At 43.6% G+C, this 22309-nt stretch overlaps 1 protein-coding gene across 1 annotated transcript in view; it reads right to left on the bottom strand.

Annotated features, from left to right (window-relative positions):
- Window positions 1–22309, bottom strand: part of NINL (ninein like) — a 65310-nt gene that overhangs the window by 24185 nt on the left and 18816 nt on the right. The window contains exons 3-13 of the mRNA XM_084829169.1: window positions 22163–22259; window positions 20420–20595; window positions 19509–19575; window positions 17960–18150; window positions 13854–14009; window positions 11357–11524; window positions 10396–10532; window positions 7914–8054; window positions 6377–6551; window positions 5332–5442; window positions 3229–3318 (exon numbers count right to left, since the gene is read on the bottom strand). Coding sequence (XP_084685295.1) covers window positions 3229–3318; window positions 5332–5442; window positions 6377–6551; window positions 7914–8054; window positions 10396–10532; window positions 11357–11524; window positions 13854–14009; window positions 17960–18150; window positions 19509–19575; window positions 20420–20595; window positions 22163–22259 — 1509 coding nt within the window. The remainder of the gene's footprint in view (window positions 1–3228; window positions 3319–5331; window positions 5443–6376; window positions 6552–7913; window positions 8055–10395; window positions 10533–11356; window positions 11525–13853; window positions 14010–17959; window positions 18151–19508; window positions 19576–20419; window positions 20596–22162; window positions 22260–22309) is intronic.

The raw sequence follows: 22309 nt of genomic DNA, 5'->3' as shown, positions 1-22309 counted from the left end.
TCCCTGAACCAATTTGGCACAGTGTTCCTGAGTTTTATTTCAGTAATACCTAGCTTTTATATTTGGATCTGACAGTTCAAGTACATGATCAGGGGTTTCCACCTATTAATTAGGAGACTTACATGCCTGCCTAGCACTCTGTAATTCATGATATGTAGTATAATATGTTCAAGATATTTAGGCCTGTGCTGTCAACAACCACACCGTTTGTAACCCTCTGAAAGATACTGGCCCGTCTTATACTGGTTAAGGCAGGCCAGTATCTGAAAGATACTGGCCTGCCTTAACCTCACAAATGGAACTACACCGGGTAGTTTCAACCCATTATCTGGGCCATGAGACATAGAATATGACTTCCTTTATCCCACCCTTCCTCCATGGAACTCAGGATGGCACACATATGTTTAGCCCATTTGGGGGAGGCACCATAGCATGATGGTAGAGCAATCCCTGGTTCAATCCCTGGCATTTCCAGCTAAAAGGTCAAGTAATGTACTGAGAAAGGCCTCTACTCCCAGACTCTGGAGAGCCATTGCCAGTCAGAGAGCCAACAGTACTGGGCTAGATGGACAAATAGTATGACCTGGTATAAGGCAGCTTCCTATGTGCCTGCTCACAAAACTGGGAAATATATTAGGCTAAGAAATTGTTGTTCAGTCGTTCAGTCGTGTCCGACTCTTCGTGACCCCATGGACCATAGCACGCCAGGCCTTCCTGTCCTGCGCTCTCTCCCGGAGCGTGCTCAAGTTCATATTCATTGCATCTGTGATGCTATCTAGCCATCTCATCCTCTGCCATCCCCTTCTCCTTTTGCCTTCAGTCTTTCCCAGCATCAGGGTCTTTTCCAGGGAGTTTTCTCTTCGCATTAGGTGGCCAAAATATTGGAGCTTCAGCTTCATTATCTGTCCTTGGCAAGAATACTGGAGTGGGTTGCCATTTCCTTCTCCAGTGGACCACATTTTGTCAGAACTCTCTGCCATGACCTGTCCGTCTTGGGTGGCCCTGCACGGCATAGCTTATGGCTTCACTGAGTTACACAAGCCCCTTCGCCACAACAAGGCAGTGATCCATGAAGGGGAGGCTAAGAAATAGCAACAAGGATTTGTACACAGGTCTCCCTGGACCAAGTCCAAGACTCCATTCACTCAAACATGGTAATCTAACAACATCTGCAGACTTTGGGGGAAAATCATCTTTCCTCTTTTGAAGTCAAGAATTCTTTGGACCCCCCTCCCCCAGAGTAAAATTGCAGGGCAATTGCATAATAAAATCCTCATCTGGGAGCACTCTTAGTTTCTGCTAATGGCTTAGAAATGAGATAGAGTTTTCCCCTCCCCCCCCCTTTGGAATTCATTCATTCATATGGAAACTAACATCTCCTCCTGTAGTAGGCTTCACAAGTAGACTTTTGCCACTCATCGCCCTCCCCCTCCACTATTCCTGGCTTTTTGACTTTCCATGCTTCCAGCCCCCAAAGTTTCTATCAGTCCCATACCTCCTTCAGCATCCTATAACCGTATGGTATAGAATTCTGGGTTGAGATGCCTGCCACCAGAAACACCCAACACCCCCCGAATAATTTCTGGAATAAATTTAGCTTCCTGCCAACTTCACCCCCTGAACACAGGGAGTTCATTTACTTCTAAAACATCAGGCTAACAAAGGCCACTTGCTTTACAAACATGAAGAGTCTAACACTTCATCACTGTACTTGTTTGTGATTCCTGCTGATAGTGAGCAGTGTTGGCTGCCATCTTGTGTGAAGCTGAAAACCAATATATATATGCAGAACAAAGGTGGCAATTGATACAGATGTATGGGGAGGTGCGGAGAAAGAGGAGACAGTACGCAAGAGGAGAGAGTATGTGAGCAGCTAGATTCACATGCAGTGCCAAACCATAATGTGATGTTATTGACTGAACCTCAGGTTTGCATACTCCCTCTTCCCCTTGCTCTTCCCCTTTATTCTGCTTTAGCACAAACCATTGTTTGCCATTCCATCCAAACTACGGCTTGCGTTTAACCTCCAAACCAGGATTGCAAACCAGCTTCAACTCAGTGCAATTCAGGATTGAATCTTGGATCTGCCTTCCACAAGAGGAAGGGCTCCTCTTCGGAAGGTGGGTCTGCCCACTTTTGGGGGATCCCCCCACACAATTCGCCCCATTCAGCAGCATCTCTTGACTCTGTAGCATTTTCAGGGGGCTGGAGGGGGCAAGGATGTCCACTTCCATCAGCACAGTTGATCCAGCTTAAATCTGGAGCCAACCTCTAGTTTGTAGGCCAAATATAAACCATAGTTTGCTGGTTTGGAAGTAACAGCAAAGTAGGAAGTTAGAGGGAGTGCCTGAGTTTGAGGCTCCATCTTGCAGCTATAGTTTGGCATTACATGTGAACTGACCCAATGTGTAGGACTTTGGTATATATTACAATGTGTTATTAAAGAAATTGTATAGGCAGGTAGTGAAAGCTTCTGTAACTACTGAAGAGAAGAGAGACATGAGGCCTTGATTTTTATGAGTCTTGAATAACGACTGCTCTCTTGCTACTCACTTATGTCTTGGCTGTCTGCTGTGCACCTCCCCTCACCCCAACCTGTCATGCCTCCCTCGGACTCCTCCGAGGATGAAGGGGAATGGAAGGCTCTAGACCCAGGGGAAGGGACCAGCACAGAAGCAGCTCGAGCCCCCTCACCTCCTGCGGATGTTCCATGCCCAGCTGCAGCCCCCCAAGAGTATTTGGAGGACAAAATGCCACCGACTCCCGCAGAGCGAAGGCGGCTGCAAGTAAGGGAACAACACAGGCGAGCCTCTGTCCATTTAAGGCAGAAAGGCTCTCAGAGGCAGGATGACTGATTGGATGCAGCTGCTTCAGGACACAGCAGTTAAAAGCAGGAAGCAGGCAGGAGCAAGGCTGCTGGAGAACAACATTGGACCTCATGCCGGACCTCAGCCTTGACCCTGGACCTGACCCACTGTCTTGCTCCTGTTCCCGTGTGTGTTTTGGACTTTGGACTGAAAAATGGATTTCTCTTTGCCACATTGCTTTGGATTTGACTGCCCTGGTAAAGTTCCCTGCTTCAGCCACCTTTCCTCTCTTGCAGCCTTGGACAGGTTTACAACCCTGTTGTCAGCCAGTGATTTATCGCTGCCAGTTGCAGTCAGCTGGCAGGAGCTGACACAACCCCAAACATCGCGCCTTTTATAATATTAAGTACAAGCCACCTACCCGACATTGCAGTTCATACTCTTTAATTATTTCAGCAAAGTGTTCTTCTTGATCAAAGAGTTCTGTGCTATGTGGATCCAGCAGTCCCAGCTAAAACAAGCAAAGAGGGTTTTTTTTTTTAAGGTAATGGAAATAATGTACTCACTTCACTCACTGTTGGTAGAAGCTATGGTATTTTGAAATGGCAGGCTAGATGTTTAGCTTGGTCCTAAATACATATTTATTCCATAAATTTCAAGAAAGTTTCAAATAAATGTTTTTAGTTTTAGAATTAGGAACCTAAGTAAAGGCATGATGAAAACTCAACAGAATGTGAATAACAATGTGATGTGGCTGCAAAAAAGGCAAATGCTATTTTGGGCTGCATTAATAGAAGCATAGCTTCCAAATCCCAGGAAGTACTAGTTCCCCTCTACTCAACACTGGTTAAGCCTCATCTGGAGTACTGTGTCCAGTTCTGAGCACCACATTTTAAGAAGGATGCAGACAAGCTGGAAAGGGTTCAGAGGAGGGCAACAAAGATGATCAGGGGACTGGAAACAAAGCCCTATAAAGACAGACTGAAAGAACTGGGCATGACTCTCAGAGCAATACGACAATGGAACCAATGACCTAGGGAGGTGGTGGGCTCTCCCACACTGGAGGCATTCAAGACGAGGCTGGACAGCCATCTGTCAGGGATGCTCTGACTTGGATTCCTGCATTGAGCAGGGGGTTGGACTCGATGGCCTTGTAGGCCCCTTCCAACCCTACTATTCTATGATTCTATTATTCTAAGTAGGTTAAAATCCTGTGCAGCGATTCACATTAGAGTCTGGGAGAACTGAACTTTGAAGCCCAATAACAAATCAACAACATCCCAGACCTCTGTTTTTTAACGGATTGGGGATAGAAAAATGTAGCTCACTTGGGCATTTTCCATCAGACTAGGAGATGGCATTCAACTCCAGGATACCTGTTGTGGCTTTGAAGGAAGATGTCTTCTTTTTTCCGACAATTTTGGGTGTGTGGGTAAAATGCCTAGACTTTGAAACAGGTTCAAAAAAAGACTGAAATGGCTTTGGCCTTCCCTAGGACCTCTAGGTCTCTTCACGCATCAGTGACATTACTGAGATCATCATGACATTCTTTGGACTCTGTAGATGCAACAGCAGATCGAGGGAATGGAGGAGTGCAGTAGATGCAGAGACTTCTAGCCCCTGTCACGCACCTGATGGAGCTGATTGTTCACTCCCTAGACATGTTTGTTTAGAATCGTCATTAACACTCTCGGGCATCAGGCAAAGCCTATCCTGCTTTCTTCTGCTATTACTGATACTCAGAATTCCTTTTATTTAGCTTTTCGCTGCTTACATCGTGTAGCTGTACTTATTGTGCTGTTTTCCGTTGCATTATTTAATGCTTTTTTTGGTATTGTTTTGTTGTGTTTTAAAATTAGTCTCTTTGTAAGCCACCTGAAACTAAAAGGTGGGATATAAATCTTTTAAATAAAATACATTAGGGGTCTAAAGGTCTCTGGTAACTCGCACCCTTCCCAGTGCAAACCAGACCCCCTCAAAAGGAGAAGGGAAGACCAGTACACATCCAGTGAGTTAATCCAGCTTTCCTTGAGTCTGATCAGGGGACTTCCATCTCTGCAACACAGGCCCCATGTTTTGCCCTCTCTAAGAATCACCTAGCCAGTAAAAATTTCCAAAGCCAGGATGCAAAAGAAACTGATAAGGGTGGAAAGTGTGAAGGGAAAGTAGCAATGAGACAGGACAGAATGTAAAACAAGAAGTAATTCATTGGTTGAAGAAAAGAGAAACTTGAATTAATAAAGAAAGATCTCCTTCAAAAAAGACTGAAGGGGGAAAAGAGAATACTCCACCATGACAAAAGTAGTGGATATAACTATAGAAGATACTATAATCGTGTGCCCCTGCTACAAAAGCACTAGCAGTATTTACTTTAATAAGGCATATGCCTACTACATGTGGGACCACAACCAAGAGGATGAATCATACTTGTTTTTCACACTGGCCGAGAGGCACAGGAAGCACTTTGCAAGCCTCAGCTCCTAAATCAAAGATGAAGTGTTGTGTTTCACCAGTAAGAAGTTACCTTGTCTTTCAACATGAAATCAAGATCCTTCTGAAGCTTCAATACTTGTTTTTCAGATTCAGACAGCTTTTGAACCACTTCAGCAACTTCACTTTGTAAGCGACTGTTTTCCTTTAAAACACAATACATACAGAAATTAATTGAAAGTACATATATAAGCTAATAAAACTGGAATACTTTTTGCAATTCTTGAGCAAGAGGGTTATAATAACATCTGCAATACAGAAGAGTTTGCACTCGCAAGCAACACTGTCAAGAAATACACTCCAGTCACCATTTAACAGCCCTCTTCGATCTGTACCACTTCAGAATGCAGGAGAGGGATTACACGTCTGAATGTTCTCCCATGAAAGAAAGAACCACCCTAAAATTTAAAACAGCACAACATGGAGGAAGCTAGACTACAACATCTCTGCTTGACATAGAGCCTTTTCACAGACACAGAGTTTTTGGAATGGGAAACTGAGCAAATGAACCTGTGATTTTACACACACATACACACCCTTCCAGCATTCTAAAGTGGCACAGTCCCAGAAAGGCTGTATCATGGGTCTTTTCTGGGCAGCTCTGATTCTAGCGACACACCATTCAGGAGCCCTGTAAGTAATGTTGTGCATATGCTGCAGCTCCTCAGGAGCATAGAATCTAGAACTGGGTACAGAATTCAACTTCCTAGGAATCCTAGTTTTCATTTAAACAGAAATAGAACAACTTTCTTGCCCTTGTGGTTGTGAAAATGTACATGAAAGTGCATGGGCAATGCCTGGTGAAGTCTGCAAAGTTACAATACTAAATTGAATAAGATTTTCAACGTTAAGGGACAAGGCTATAATATAGTCTTATAGATCTCCTTGCTCCTTACCATGATTAAGAAAGTACACCTAGTTGTGCAAGCTGAGAGAAACTGCACATCGGTATAAATTAGGCAAGTTATGCTAGTCACAGAATTCAGCCCTCCTTGAGGCAGTATTTAGATTTTTTTTAATGCAGAATATGCACAGGCCACACATTGGCTGTTCTGGGGACCAATGCTCTGAGTCATTACCTTGATCACCAAAGTCAGCTTCCCCCTCAGGCTAGACTCTTCCTCTTTAAGAGATTTAATGTCTCCTTCTAACTTGGTTCTCTGAAGGTTCACTTGTTGCAAGAGCAGTTCCCTTTCCACCTCTACTTCAGACTTCATAACAGTCAGTTTTCCTCTGTAATCTTGCTCAAGGTCTCTGCAAGATATAAGCATCATTGCTGGTACTTGCAAGTATGTTTATTATCTATGGTCTTTGCCAATAAACTAAGTACCAATGTGAAAAACACTTCAAAAAATACTCTCCATGAAAAAAATCTAAATATAGACTACTATAAAAATGTCATCCATCAATCCTTTCCTGTCCTCCATTTTCCAGTGTGGGCCAGACCACACCCTAGGACAATAGTCCAGATGGAGAAACGGCTACAGAAATCAGTCTTCAACTTTTCAGAAATGGCAACACTTTTTCCATTCATTGCAATCAGAATTTGGATTTAGGATGATCAGATCAGGGTGTTAAGTGATTTATTTGCTTGTTTGTCACTATAGGATCCTTTTCCATTAATACTGTACATGATATTAATTTAAAATAAATATAAAAATTGAGACTAACATCAGGAACCAGAAGATGCTTATTCATTCAAATCTAATAACTACATTGTTATTGACTATTGAACTTCAAAGTGGAATTCTTTCTGTGTTATATATTTCAGCCACCATAGTACTAATTTCTATTTGACCATCTAACACGGTATTATCTACTTTGAATAGCAATGGCTTTCTAGGGTCTCAGGCTGAGAGAAGTCTTTGTCATAGACTACTATCCAATACTTTTAACTGGAGATGCCAGGTATTAAACCTGGGACTGTCGGCATGCAAAGCTTGTGCTCTTATCATTGAGCTATGGGTCTCTCCTTTTTCTTCCATTTCCCTCTGGGCTGCAGACTGCGGTAACCTCTCCCCACTTCCAGCAGCCTCTAGTCTTCTCTGGAAGAAATTCCAGGTCCACTGTGTTTCCATCTGCAGATCCTCCATGGGAGCAGTGGTATCAGTACTCAAGGTTCTTCACACAGCTTAAGGAAGTTGCCCATAAAGCAGACTAAAAAGTAGCAACAAATCCCTGTGTGTATTTACTGAAGCAATTCCAGCTCCTACCACACTTTGACCAAATCGCTCTTACAGGGAATTTGACTAACTGAAACAACTGAAGAAAAAATACAGGAGATCTGGGTGTATGTGTGACTAACAGAGCAAATTAAACCAATGATGTCCCATTATTTTCACCACAATCAGCAGGAAAGCAAGGAAGAAAACCCTAACAAAGCAGAGACAGGGTTTAGTGAGGAGAAATCAGCCTCTCTGCAGCTACAGTGTGAAAGAGTGGCTGCACAGCCATGCTGTGTTGCTCCACCTTGGCTTCTTCTTGCACAATAAAGCATGAAAGGAAGCCAATTCCATTGGACTGCATGGCAGTCGGCTATTTACATCCCCCCTTACATACCTACACAAAATCCCATAAAGCCATCAGAAAAAGATACCCAAAGGCTGTTTCACGTACTTGAGTTTACTCTCATTGTGGTGCTCCAGAGCACTGTGATGATCATCCACCTCCTTAAAAAGCTGCATGTTCCGCTTTTCCACCTTCTCCAGTTCAGCTCTTGCTTTGTCTCTCTCAATGGAAATCTGCTCCACCTGAGCTCTGTGAAAACAGTGCAGGTGCTACTCCTATGCATCCCAATGAAATCTAGAAACACCTTCTGCTCAGTTTCCATCCCACCTTTCCCCTTGGGGCAATGCAATACCTTGTTGTTTTCTTACATCCCAATTTAAAATTCTGTATGTATCAGCCTTCCCCAACCTGGCTCGTTCCAGAAGTCACATCTTCCTCAGCCAACATAACCCCCTCGCTCAGGTGATGGCAGTTGTAGTCCAAGACATCTGGAGAGTGCCAGATTGGAGAAGGTTGTTGTAAATTTTAGTTTCTACGTATCATATACCCTAAAGCTTACATGGATTTTGCCTAAGCTTTAGGGGAAAGGAGCTCCCTAGTTGTGGGAGAAATAGAGGGAGAGAGGCATCATGCATAAATAAAGGTTAGATAACCTTTATTCATCACACCAAGGTTCTTAAACACCAAGCTACTTGAGGCAGACTTCTATATTAAGCTTATTTTATACCAGAGGAACAGCTACTCTATTGGGGGGTTCTTCCAGCCCAATATACACATTGTGCAACATGTTCTGGCATGTGCACTGGGACATATAACACAAAATACAACAAATTTACATAAATCAACCAAACAAAACAACATCGTTCTAAAAAGCCCTAACCCACCCCAAATGCCCGTCTGAACAGCCAGGTTTTCAAAGCCAGGCAGGAGCTCCTCAAAGAGGGGGCATGGCGGAGGTCACTAGGGAGGGAATTCCACAGAGTGGGGCCACCACAGAAAAGAACCTAGCTCCACATTATAAAATGCATGCATCACACATGCGTGGCTCTAGATGTACTAACATATAAACAACGGAATCAGCTTTTGGGTTGCACATAGCTGTTGATCCCAGTTGTCAGTGACGCTACTTGGCTTAGCAATGGAAGTACTGGAAGCTGGACAAAAGCAAGCGTGGAGCCACGTCTAGGGCCACTAGTTGGCCACTGCAGTTCTAGAGATCCTGAAGATTCCTTTTGTTATGGTTCTGAGAGCGTACTAAAGGTTTCTGTCTACCCCTCGCTATCTGCAGAATTTAAAAGACAAAAGTCTGTCAATGCAAAGAGATCCCAAGTAGCAACGCAATTAGGCAGCAATGCAATCAGGCAGCCATTTCTCCAGGGCAACTTTGAGGACTGAAAATGGGAAGTGAGGTAGATACAAACCGAAATGGCATCCAAAGATATTGCAACAGAGTGGGGTAGAGATGGTGTGGTCTGGCAATAGTACCAATCCTGTAAAGCTGGGGTGGGCAACTTGTGGCCCTCCAGCTGATTTGGCCTACAACTACCATCAGCCCTAGCTAGCACAGCCAACGGTGAGGGATGATGGGAGTTGTAGGCCAAAACAAATGGAGGGCCACAGGTTGTAGGACAGGTATCACAGTACAGGCATCACAGATCCCTGGTGGCAATTGCCGAACTGTAGAGAAATAGTAGCATGTAGTATTTAGAGCAGGGGTGGACAGAAAGTAGATCACGATTCACTGGTAGATCTATGGGTGATTTGCAGTAAATAAATAAGGTTTCAGACTCCAAACTATCTAACAATGGATATTTAACTAAAGCTACTGAACTAAAACTAAAGTCGCTCCCCCACCAAATTAGGTAGCTGAAAAAAATGTTTTGTTTGGTGCGGGGGGAGAACAGGAGTGTTTTTTTTGTGTGAAGGGACCTGTGAGCTTGGTACTGGTCACAAATTTGTGGGGCATCCTATTCCTTCATTTGTAGTGTAAGACTGCCTACCTGAGCCAGTATTTTGTACCCGACGCAATTTGGTGTATCTCAGGATTCTAGTAAAAAACAAGTAGATCCCATGAACCTGAAGTCTGCCCACCTCTAATTTAGAGCATAAATCTAACTCAGCCTTCCCAAACCTGGTGATGTCCAGATGTTTTTGACTACAACTCCCATCAGCCCCCAGCCAGCATGGTCAATGGTCAGGCATGATGGGAATTGTAGTACAAAACATCTGGAGGGCATCAGGTTGGGGGTGGCTGGTCTAAGTGAAGCCACCTTCCTGCACAATCAGTGCCATGTGAAAGCCACTTCTCTATGGTGTGATCTCACATGATTACATCTATGGTGTGATCTCACATGTGTTTCTGGGAATATACAATCACAAGGGTGGGGTTAATTGCGTGACTCTTATGCATGCAATTGTGACATCACCACGATGGGGAGGAACAATTGGGTGGGTAAGATCTGCACAATCATGATTGTAATACTCCCACACCTGCAGCCACATAGGATTTGACCACAGAGAAGTGGCAGCAGAGGATCTCACCATGTATTTCCCCATCCATCACAAAAAGCCAAAATCAAGAACTAATTACTCTAGATGGTGAAGTTCATGTTTACAGGAAGCAAAAGCAGCCTGCTGAAGTCCGTTCTTGGAAGCCATTAACTCATCATCAAGAGCCATAGACAGCTCCAAGAGGTTCACGCTCTCCTCCATGTTGAAATCCAGACCCTATACAAATGCAAACAACTTCTCAAAATCAAGGGAAATGTAAGTCAGCATCTTGTTTATTTAAGTTAACAGGTTCTCAGACTACTATTATCAATATTTACTCAATGCCACAGTGTGTTAGGCTCTGTATACAGAACAGGTAGTATCCACAGCCAGAGGTATTGGTTTAACAGTCTGAGATTGGACAAAACTATAAGGTGCAAGACGAAAGGTTTTTTTAAAAAGGGGGGGAAAGGCTAACTGACAGCAGGAAGTGCAGAAAAGGTAAGGAGATGGTGCTCCAGGAAAGGCTTTGCAAAAGTGGGATGTAGGAGTGGTGACAGGACGAAGAAGAGAACCAACAACAGATGAGCTTATGCACAGTGGAGAAGAATGCCACAAAGGGAATAACTACAGTTCCTGAGGCTCTTTGTAGGGGGCCAGAATTAAACTACTTTCATAGTAGCTTAAAATTTGTAACACAGATGTTGCTCTAAATGTCTATCTAATTCATAGAACGTTGCAGCAGTTCTCCAAATAGAATTTTACTGGTGGGGGGTGGGGGAGAAGAGGCTTGTTCTAAAGATGGAATTCCCAGAGCAAGCTCTCAGATGCTTAAAAAGCCGCTTTTAAAAGTCAGACTAATGCCAGGTGCATCTATCAATCCAGTCTATGCTGCTTGCCCTTCATCTTTTTTTAATGCTCGGCTGACAGAAAAACCTCAGACAGATTTGGACTCCAACATCTTTCCATCCTTCCCTGTCATTACTACATTAAAATCCTTGTGATGGAAACCAAAGTGCTAGTAATTTACAGGAAGACAACTAAAGAGCAGCTATAGAAACCTTAAGAATCTCCTTGCAGTTTTCAACCCCTTCCTGGGCCCAGATGGAGATGACCCGCTCAGGACTTGCAAAGCCACTGCCATCATCAATGCTGGAGAAAAGATTCAAGGCTGCAGAACCAGATAAGAAAGATGGAGTTGCACTTCGATGGCCACTCTCTTTGAAAACCTGCGAGGGGTATGGAGAAAGAGAGACGTGCAGAGCAAAGAAAACATCAGTTTGGACAAGTGGTGGTTTGGATCCAGATCTACGCTGGATCAACTGCACTGACAGAATTGGACTTACATACCCCATCCTTCTCATGGCAGCCCCTCCAGCCCCCTGAAAGTGTTACACAGGGAGTCAGGAGACCCTGTTGAATAGGATGAGCTGTGGTGTGGGGGAGAGGGGGATCCCTCAAAACTAGGCAGAAGTAACTTCCGTGAGTGGAGCCCTTCCTGTTGTGGAAGGCAGATCCTAGATCCAGTCCAGAGGACGCAAGTCAGGGAGACTAAAAGCAGTACATTTTAAGCATTGCAAAAAAACCCAGTACATGCAGAAATTATGTGCAGGGCCAGCATCAAGGGCAGGCATGTTTGGGCACCTGCTGAGGGCCCACACCCCAGCAGGGGCCCACTGACAAGCGCCCTGGATTTGCTCCTCTTCACCATTGCAACCTGCTTGTTCACCTGCCTCTCACTCTGGCCCAGATAACAGTGGTGGTGAGAAAGAGTAGCAGTAGATGCCTACTTGCTCACTGGCTCTCTGCCTGTCAAGCAAGTGGTAGCAATGATGAGAGGGGATGAGGAGCAATAGCAGCTGGTGAAGACGGTGGTGAGAAGGTAGACTCATTGAAGGAGGGGGGCCAACTGAGGGTGCTTTCCTCAAGGTCTCTCAAAAACCAGGAGCCGGCCCTAATTGTGTGGCATATTCACAGCTGCAAGGGTTTGGATTTTACTAACAGTCATGTTGTATGTAAACTAACAAGTGCCTTTGGGTTGGGAAATGAAAAGATTGTTGAAAGGCGAGCACAAGGCACCTTGAACGCTTGCCACAAATTAAATCAGACCTCTCACCCTCCACCCAAACAGAATTAGCTTGTTTCAAGCTGGGAACAACAGAAGAATTACCTAGCAGCCAGTTGCAGGTAGCCCATTTGAACTCAATAGCCAGCATCACTTTTTTTTTTATTTCCCACCTTTGGAAAGCTGTTTATTCTCAAATGTGAATACTTGCGCTGAGTACACCAGCTTGGGCACTTGGGATTTCTTCCACAAGTTGTTATTCTGAGGACACACATTCATACCACATACTGGGTGGAATTACTGATCAGGACTCTTATTTCTGAGTTTTAATCACAGGGAAGTGAGTATCTCTTTAAACAAATACCAGGCCATATTGCACTAGAGCCGCCATCTCCCAGTTGCAGTTCAAGGCAAGGGGGAAACCTCAAAAATCCCACTACACACAAGAAAGCTTCCTATGCAGCCCTTTTGGCCCAAGCCAGAGGATGCAATCTAATTGCACTTAGCCAAATATTGGACTGTGCTCAGAGCCTTCTTAGAGCACAAAGGCACATTTGTATAACTCTGCAATTACTGTGTTATTTGTGCCACATCTCCCTTTTCCAATTTGATTTTCCATTTCTGTTTGTGCCTCGACTAGCTACTTTCTGCACTCATACAGGGAGTCCCACCCTTCACCTGCCCACACACAATTTTGGAATCAAGTTGCTGAGATGGTTAGAAAGGGCACGTCAGAGATCGAACACATCCCTCAAAATACTTCAGACTGAAGCAAGAGGCATTACATTCTGCCTTTGCTTTGCTTTCCAAGGATCTCAAAAGGAAGTGTGCAAAATGAAGGCAATCCTTGGCTTTGGGAATCTTTCAGGCCACCTTTTCAATTTGAAGGCCAGTTCAAGATACTCTGGCCCAGTTAAGATGCAAAAGGAAACCATGGTTTCTGGATATGTGATCAAACTGTGGTGAGCCTTGGGTTTGTGTGCTTCCCCTCCTCTTCTTTCATGCACCAGGAGGAGATCAGAAGCTTTTGCTTCTGGTTTTAAACTAACCAGAGTTCCCCATGATTTATGAACTTGGGAAGCTGTGGTTTATTTAAACTACAGGTAGGGAAACAAGCCAGGATCAAGCCACAATGGTTTGATTCTGGCTTATTCTCAATAACTGTAGTTTAAACAAAACACAGTTCCATAAATCTGGAGGTTGCTGAGAACTGTGATTAGTTTAAAATCAGAAGCAGATGTTTTCAATCTTCTCCCCTGTTGTGTAAAAGCAGAGTGAGGAACACATATGCCCAACTCTTGCCATAGCTCATTCATGTAGTAGGAAACCATGGTTTCCTCTTACATCTGATCCAGGCCCTTGTGTCATAAAATCACAACACTGCTCTGTTTGAAAATGCAACACCTGGAACCCTTCTGAACAGCTCCAAGAGGTTTTCAGTCCTGAACTAAAATTTTTGAAGGCAGTCTCAGAAATTCTGCCTTAATAATTACCTGGTGGGATGGCGATCTTGGCCATTTTGGTTTGAGTGGTGTTGAGAAAACTGGACAAGGAATGGGGCTGTGGCTGAACAAGCCAAGCTGGAATTCCTTTAAACTTACTCTGCCATCTCCATCACTATCCAACTTATTAAATAATTCTTCAAGATCCTGGAGAAAACACATTTTAAAAAAGCACTGAATCATAAATATTAGATTAACTTAAATAAAAAATTAATGTAGAAATTGAACATTTTTATGCTGCACAAAAGACAAAACTGTATTCTATGCTCATTTATCTTGCATAACTACCAAATGTCCTTGGAAGCATCTCAGTTCTGCTTACCATGATCTTTTTGCTGCCCAGTCATTAAGAGGGGAGCCCCTTAAGGAGTCTGGTCCTGGCAAGGAATAAATGTCTTTTGAAAGCTGAGCAGACTAAAAGGGGAGGAAAAAAACCAAGTACTCTAGCCTCCAAACACTGCCCCCTAGAACAAAACCAATTGTTGTCCTAAGGCTCCCAGAGGCCCCTGAGCAACTTCAGGATAATGCTTCCCCTGGAGCAGATAGAAAAGGAAAGGTTCCTCCTGTGCAAGCACCGAGTCATTGCTGACTCCTAGAGGGACGCCACTTTCACTGGCGTTTTCATGGCAGACTGTAGCGGGGTGGTTTGCCATTGCCTTCCCCAGTCATGACTACCTTTCCCCCCGCAAGCTGGGTACTCATTTTACCGACCTCAGAAGGATGGAAGGCTGAGTCGACCTGAGCCGGCTGAGATCGAACTCAGGTCGTGGGGAGAGTTTCAGTTGCAACACTGCTGCCTACCACACTGTGCCACACAAGGCTCTTTGGAGCAGATAGGCAGGGTCCATTTCTTTGCTTCTCCAGCAGGAGAGACCACCCTGCCCTCCCAGACTGGGAGAGACCACCCTGCCCTCCTAACACTACCCACCACTTCTTCCAAGGCCAGTAAGTTGACAGGGCTGTTAGTGGATTCTGCCTTCACCAGACATGTGGGGAAGGTAGACCAGGCTTCCTGGGGTGAATTCCTTGGTTGCTTTTACCAGCTTAGGTTGATATACTAGCTATGACCTACCTGGACAGAGATAACCTGGTGACAGTTATCCACGCTCTGGCTGCCTCCTAGTTAGGTTACTGCAATGGGTTGTAAGTGGGGCTACCTTTAAAGATGGCTTGAAATCTCAGTAAGATCAAAACAGAGCTGCTAGGCTACTATCTGGGACTGCTCAATACAATCACGTGACACCAGTGTTTTGTGACCTGCACTGGCTTCCAGTCCATTTCCAAGTCCAATTCAAAGCATTGGTGCAGACCTTTAAAGCCTTCAATGGCTTGGGACCAAAACATCTAATGGAACATTTCCTCCCGTATGTACCTGCTTGGACTCCTAGATCATCTTAGGAGGTGCTCTCTGAGAGCCTCTGCCAAAGGAAGTTAGGTAGGTGGCTAAAAGAGAGAGGGCCTTCTCAGTGGTGGTGCCCTGTTTATGGAATGCCCTCCCCAAGGAGGTTCACCTGGTGCCTACATTGTTCCCTTTTCAGCACAAAGCAAAAAACTTTTCTCCCAGGTATTCTGGAGTTAAGGTTTTTAAAATTCTAAGGCTGTATTTATATTCCAGTGCTGTTAGTTTTATATTATACTAGCTGATATACCCAGCGTAGCCCGGGATGTAATTTTGTCATAGGCACTATTTGTTAGAAACACATTAAGGTAGGTTTACGCTTCTCGGAAAGGCCCCATAAGAAAGGTGAAAAGTTGAATCCACCAGACTTGATTACAAAAGCACAACAATTATAATGAGCAGATTGAATAAAAAAGCACTACTAAAAATGCAAGAGCCTGAATCTGTAAGCACTACTACAATATAATCCACACTGAATCTCATACCACTATTAAAATGTTCAACAGAGGATTCCTTGCTGGATATTGCAGGAACAGGGGAAAGAAACTAAATGCTCTCCACAGTCAGTAAAGAAACCATGAGTAAAGCGGAGGGAACAAACGGCAGCCAGCCAATCCAAGGTGAAGGAAGTCAGAGTGAATGGGAGAGAGACCAATAGAATAAAAGATGACCAATAGGATGACTGGTAGCTGAAATCAGAAACCTGGCCTGTACCATGATTGAGAGGGTGTACTTGTTAGTAAGGGAAAGTATAAACAAAGTAATAATGTAACCCAGTGACTCCTGTCATACACTCCGGCAAATGAGAATGTGAACTAAAAGTGGCAGGAACTCTAGGGCCCAAATGGCAGGCTCAGTGGCCCCTGCAGTGTGATTACGCCCAGGGCAGCTCCCCCTTATCCCCTGTCTTACAGACGGCCCTGCAGCCAGCCACAAACAAACCCAAAAATCTTAAATTCAGCTACACGTAAAACTCCGCTATTTTGCCCTTCATTTTGCAATTGCCTTCTCAGTTCCTCCCAGTTCACTCTTTTATGAATAAAGCCCTAAGTCTCCACTCCACTGTGTCATCCCAGCCCCTCAGACAGGCGAGCACACGCCGCACCACATTTCACATTAGTGTTAATCACACACTACTAACAGGTACAGCTGGCATTGAAAGGGGTAAAGATATTTAACACTAACTTGCTTGCTTGCTGGATATTGCAGGAAGAGGGGAGAGAACTAAATACTCTGCACAGTCAGAAAAGAAACCATGAGTAAAGGGGAGGGAACAAACGGCAGCCAGCCAATCCAAGGTGAAGGAAGTCAGAGTGAATGGGGAGGGAACAAAAGGCTCAGTGAGCCCCTACAGTGTGATTTACACCCAGGGCAGCTCCCCCTTATGCCCTGTGTTACAGGCGGCCCTGCAGCCAGCCACAAACACACAAACCCACACACAATTTTTGACTTTTATATATATAGAAGATTTTAGTCTTTTAGCTTCCATGGTTTTATTTTCTATTTTATTCTTACAAGTCTTGTGATCCGTCCAGAGAATTTCTGTTATTGGGGGGAAATATTATTGTTATTATTAGTAGTATTAATAATAACAACACAACAACAACTCCCTTTATCTAATTCTCTGTTGAAAGGTTTTAAAGCTTTTACAGAGCCCAATGGAGCCATTACGTTTTGCATTCCAGTTAGGCGGATGCCTCTGTTTTTCCAGTTAGGTTGGGCGGCCCCACCACCTGAGAAGCAAAGAGCGGAGCCTGCCTATCTTCCTCAGGGGGAGGAACCATCCTAAAGTTGTTCAGTGTCCTCCAAGAGACTCAAGAGAACAGAAGTACATAGTAAGCAAATTTCTTTTACTCCAGTGGAACCAGTCGCTGGCCCACTCCATGGCAGCAGCTGACCAGGTTCTGACCCAAATTCACCAAGTTTGTCCAACCTTAAAGACATTTTTCTCCCTTTCATATAATACTATGAGTATTATATGAGGTCATCCCATGAAACTGATTGGGGGGATATTCAGGACAGGTAAAAGGATTTCTTCACACAGCGCATAAACTATAGAATTCACTTCCACAAGATGTAGCGATAGCCACCAAATTGGAAGGCTTTAAAAGGGGATTGGACAAATTCATGGAGGAGAAGGCTATCAGTGGCCACTAGGATTGATGGCTATGTGCTACCTTCAGTAGCAGAGGCAGCATGTCTATGTACATCAGTTGCTGGGGAACATGGGCGGGAGGGTGCTGTTGCACTCGTGTCCTGCTTGTGGTTTCCTCGTTGACAGCTGGTTGGCCACTGTGTGAGCAGAATCCTGTACCAGATGGACCCTTGGTCTGATCCAGCAGGGCTCTTATGTACTCATGAGATGTTACACCAATATTGTGGCGTAGACCCCATGAAATGAATGAGACTTAAATTAGTCATGATTAATTTAAATCCCATTTGTTTCAATGGGTCTCACTCTACATAGGACTAACATTGGGTACTACCATATCGGCTAGTCACACTCTCAGTTTAATCTACTTCCCAGGGATGTTGCTAGGATAAAATATGGGGGAGAGCTCCTTGGAAAAAAGGAGCTTTAGACACTTAGGCTGCGATGCCTAAAAGCTAAATATTCTATACACAGACACCATTTTCACATTCATGGGCCTTGCAGCTTTCTTGAGAGAAGAGTTTCCAAAAAACAGATTTAACCCACCTCTTTTTCCAGCTCCTTCAGTCCAATGTTCTTACAGACAGTAGCCAGCTCTTGTTTGTTCAGGTACCCGTTATTCCCAATGCCAAGGTCTTCCCAGATGTCCCGAACCTGATTCTCAGTCATGTCCAAATATGAGATCGAGACCTTTCTGTGGCCGTCATACAGATCATCATCCCAGGTGCACATTCGACCTAAAAACAGTAGTCTTCCACTAGTTAAATAGAACTGTACTTCCCCTCTAATTATTCTGTCGGTCTTATTGAACACCACTCATTGTGTAACCATCCTATAATCTAATTGGAAATTGGACGGTTACGTTTTTGTTCTCCTCTGAAGAGTTCATTTTTTCAAATTGCTTCCTCTAGTATTTGCCATCTAGAGCTGGCCCAAGATGTTTTGCTTCTTGAAGCAAAGGCCAAGATGGCACCTCTACCCATTCCATGTTCAGAAGCCAACTAGATTTGGAGTTGAATCTTACTTCAACGCTGGAGAAGATACAATGTCCTCCACCAAACCTCAGGGAAGCAGGTTAGCAGAGGATGCACGGCACACACACAGCTCTGTCCTCCAACATCTTCCACCATTCCATGGCCCTCAGCATCTGCCACCTGAGTTGGCTGCCTAACTGAAGGACCAGCCCTGTTGCCATCAGTATATGTGCCCCATGCAAAAAGCACCATACTCCATTGATTTGGGAATCCTTCATGTACAAAATGTATTAAATACATGTATTTTCTCCGAACTTCTAATTTGGCATTGTTTCCAACATCTGTAGGGTCTCTGTTGTAGTTGGAAGTATTTCACAAGATGAAATAAAATTCAGGTTTTCTGATGTTGCATGGAAGTATCAGAAACAGATCCTTCTGCCTACCCTCATGTGTCTCCCTGATCCCCACCTGCAGCTTCCAAACACCATAAGCAACCCAAATTTTCAGGCAACACAGATCCCATGCCCAAGCTGAGGAAAGAGAATTTTAATTCTTGTATTAAGAACTGGTGAAATTAAAAAAAAAAAAAATGGTATGCTGAAGTTCTGAATTTGCCTTATACTGATTCAGACCATTAGTCCATCTAGTCCAGAGTTCCCCAAACTGGTGCCCTCCAGATGTGTTGGACTTCAACTCACATGCTGGCTGGGAATGATGGGAGTTGCAGGACAACACATCTGGAGGGCACCAGGTTAGGAAACACTGGGCTAGCCAGTACTGTCTCTTCTGACTGGCAGTGACTCACCAGGGTCTCAGGCAGAGGAAGTCCCATATACCCAACCTTTTAACTGGAGATGCTAGGAACTGAATCTGAGATCTTCTGTACTCTACCACTGAGATATGCACTCTATCATTGAACTAGGGTCACTTCCTCAAGGTCATCTACTGAATCAGATTACAAGAATGGAAGTTAAAGGAAGAAAAACTGACTATGCTTCTGTTATCCAACTAACCCTCAGTGGACTCCAGTTTTGTTTTTTAAGTAGAGAGATCTTAATATTATTTATATATATATATATATATATATATATATATATTGACCAAGTTTAAATTTTTCCCACCTTGACCCTCAAACATCTCATGCTGCTGTTCTTTCGCGCTTTCAGCATCTTCATCTGATTTTAGGCTCTGAAAAGAACAGGGTTAAATATTTTATGCAAGCTATGTAGCCAAGCTTTAAGAAAAATAAGAGGACAAAAAGAAAAGCAAGTGTGAAGGTTAATGCCATTCTGAGAAACTGCCTTGTATTTCAAGATCATAATGCTTCCCAATAGCACCTCCCTAAAAAAATATTCTCTCTTTTGCAAGTTTCAAACCAACAGATAATTTAGATCATGTATTAAAAGATCTCTAATTTCTCAATCCTGTTTACTATATAAGAAATATATTTCAAGGAGTGGCATGGAATTAAAATAGATACCATCTATGTTGGATCAAGTGTGCAAAAGCTGATCATCTAATACAGTACCCTGATGATCATCAAAGGGTTGAACATGAACTTTGTGATAAAGTTATCAGGCTCTGATTATGAAAATGCAGATAGAAATGCCTCTAGTTTTAAACATTATTTCAAGTTGAAAATTATTACATTAAAATATTGATATGATTAAGGTTGCTGCAGGCTAGAGATGACCAATTTTGCTCATCTTTATAAAAATACAAAATACCTCAAATACAGATACATGCCACTATTGTAATTATTTTATGTAGAGGTGGTCAAAGTAGACGCCATCAAAGTCCAACATGAAAATCTGCAACTTTATTAAAGGCAGGTCAGGCTTTGAGAACTTCACGCTCACCCAGAAGAGATCAGAACTATTAAAGAAACCTCTGAGATTGAATAGGCTACTTCACTTAATCAAGTCCAAGCCACCACAAACATAACAAAATTAACATTCGATAGACCCCAAGACACTCAATAAAATTCAATTAGCCTATTTCAAATAGCTGGCATACAAGTCTTCAGACTTACCTCCACACTCTCCAAAGATGCTGAGCGCCTCAACTGACTTTTCACGTTTACTTTCACTTGCTGCTCCTGTAAGTACTTGGGAGTTTCCAACTTCGTGACCTGGAGTTCTGGTCTTGTCCGACGGCCATACCACTTGGCTCCGTTGATGTACTTGGGTTTGACTTCATCTGGAACAACTAAGAGATGGAAACAGTAGTAGATCTGAGGCAGAAACTAGCAGGTCATTTCCTGCTCCCACTGCTCCCTTTTTCCTTCTCAATCCCAAATAAAGCTTTAAAAAAGGCATCTAACAAACAATTAACATAACATCTGTTATTATGGGCAACTTATATTGTTTCAATTAATACTTGTATCAATGAAAATTTAGTATGAATTTGGGAATTTTTGAGCTAGTTTTCCTCCCATTTGATGGAACAGTGACTTGCCCAAGTCTACTCAGCAAATCCATGGCAGAGAACCTGAATGCAGAGTTCTCAGGATCAATGGGTGAAATCCAAGATCGCACAAGTACAAGTCAGTTCATGCAACAGAACTTTCCCTTCCCCTCCTCTCCACATGAAAAGCTTCTTCAGAGGGTCAGTGGGGATCTACTGAACATTGTAGGCTGCAGTGGGAGAGAATTGCCCAAAATCAGGCCAAGGAATCTTGCACCACTTGTGCAAGGTTCCCAGTTCCTATTCCTACCATGTTGAAGCAGTGGCAACAGAAGGCACAGAAAATAAGTATGCTTCCTGTGTTGTGGATAAACTGATATTTTGAGATATTTGACAGGACATGCCACCAGTCCTCATGTAAGTCCCATGTTCACAGTGACTAGGTTCAGACAACATGATAATCCACACTCAAGGGTTGAGTATGGGATGAGTGTGAGTTGTCGTTGAACTGTGGGTTGTTGGTGAAACATGGACTGTCATGTAGTCTGAACCCAGCCACGCTAACAAACTATGGTTTGTTAACCATGAACAACCCTTGAAGAGAACCCATGGTTTGTTATTGGGTTGTGAACTGTGGTTTGTTCATCACAGTTGTGTTATCGTGGCTGGGTTCAAACAACACAATAACCCAAGTTTATTGGGTTACACTGAGAGCCAGTGTAGTGTAGTGGTGAGAGTGACGGACTGGGAGCCGGGAGATCCGGGTTCTAGTCCCCACTTGGCCATGGAAGCTCACTGGGTGACTTTGGGCCAGTCACAGACTCTCAGCCCAACCTACCTCACAGGGTTGTTGTTGTGAGGATACAACGGTGAGGAGGAGGATAATGTAAGCCGCCTTGAGTTCCTTGCGAGAGGGAGAAAGGCGGGGTATAAATGCAATAAATAAAATAAATAAATAAAATAAAGTTTCAACAACAAGCCACACTCAAGCCATACTCAATCCTTGAGTGTCGGTTATCGTGTTGTCTGAACCCAGCCATTATGTGAAGTATGTGCATCTATCTGCCAGACCAGATGTAGGAACCACCAATTAAATGTTTTTCTGCATATAAGAACATGGCTGCTGCAACCTTGATTGTTACATGATAGCAGGATAACCAGTTTGATTACAGCTCTGCTTCATGGCATATTTTTAAAGTATGTTTTTCAGAAAACAGAAGAGATTTCTATTAACTACGTTGTTTAGTAATACACCAATCCACCATGCTCAATAGCATGTTTAGCTTAGTGGTTAATCCACATCTTAGCCAGAGTCTTAAAGCAGGAAATCCAAAACAGGTCTACTTCTAGCATCTCATTCTTCACCCACCTGGCTCCAGGTAGCTGCTCTCATCATCTGAAAGACCAAGATTGATACTCGAGGACAATATGGTCACAAAGCCTTCCTTAAACTCTTCAAAGTTAACCTAGCAGAAGACAGATGGGAGGACACTGTTAAGTTGGTTCCACAGCAGGA

This window comes from Heloderma suspectum, chromosome 1 (assembly GCF_057233095.1).
Source record: "Heloderma suspectum isolate Gila_16-S chromosome 1, 16-S_ref, whole genome shotgun sequence".
Classification (NCBI taxonomy): Eukaryota; Metazoa; Chordata; class Lepidosauria; order Squamata; family Helodermatidae; genus Heloderma; species Heloderma suspectum.
The sequence above is the reverse complement of the archived record's forward strand: the minus strand, read 5'-3'. Positions and strand labels throughout refer to the sequence as shown.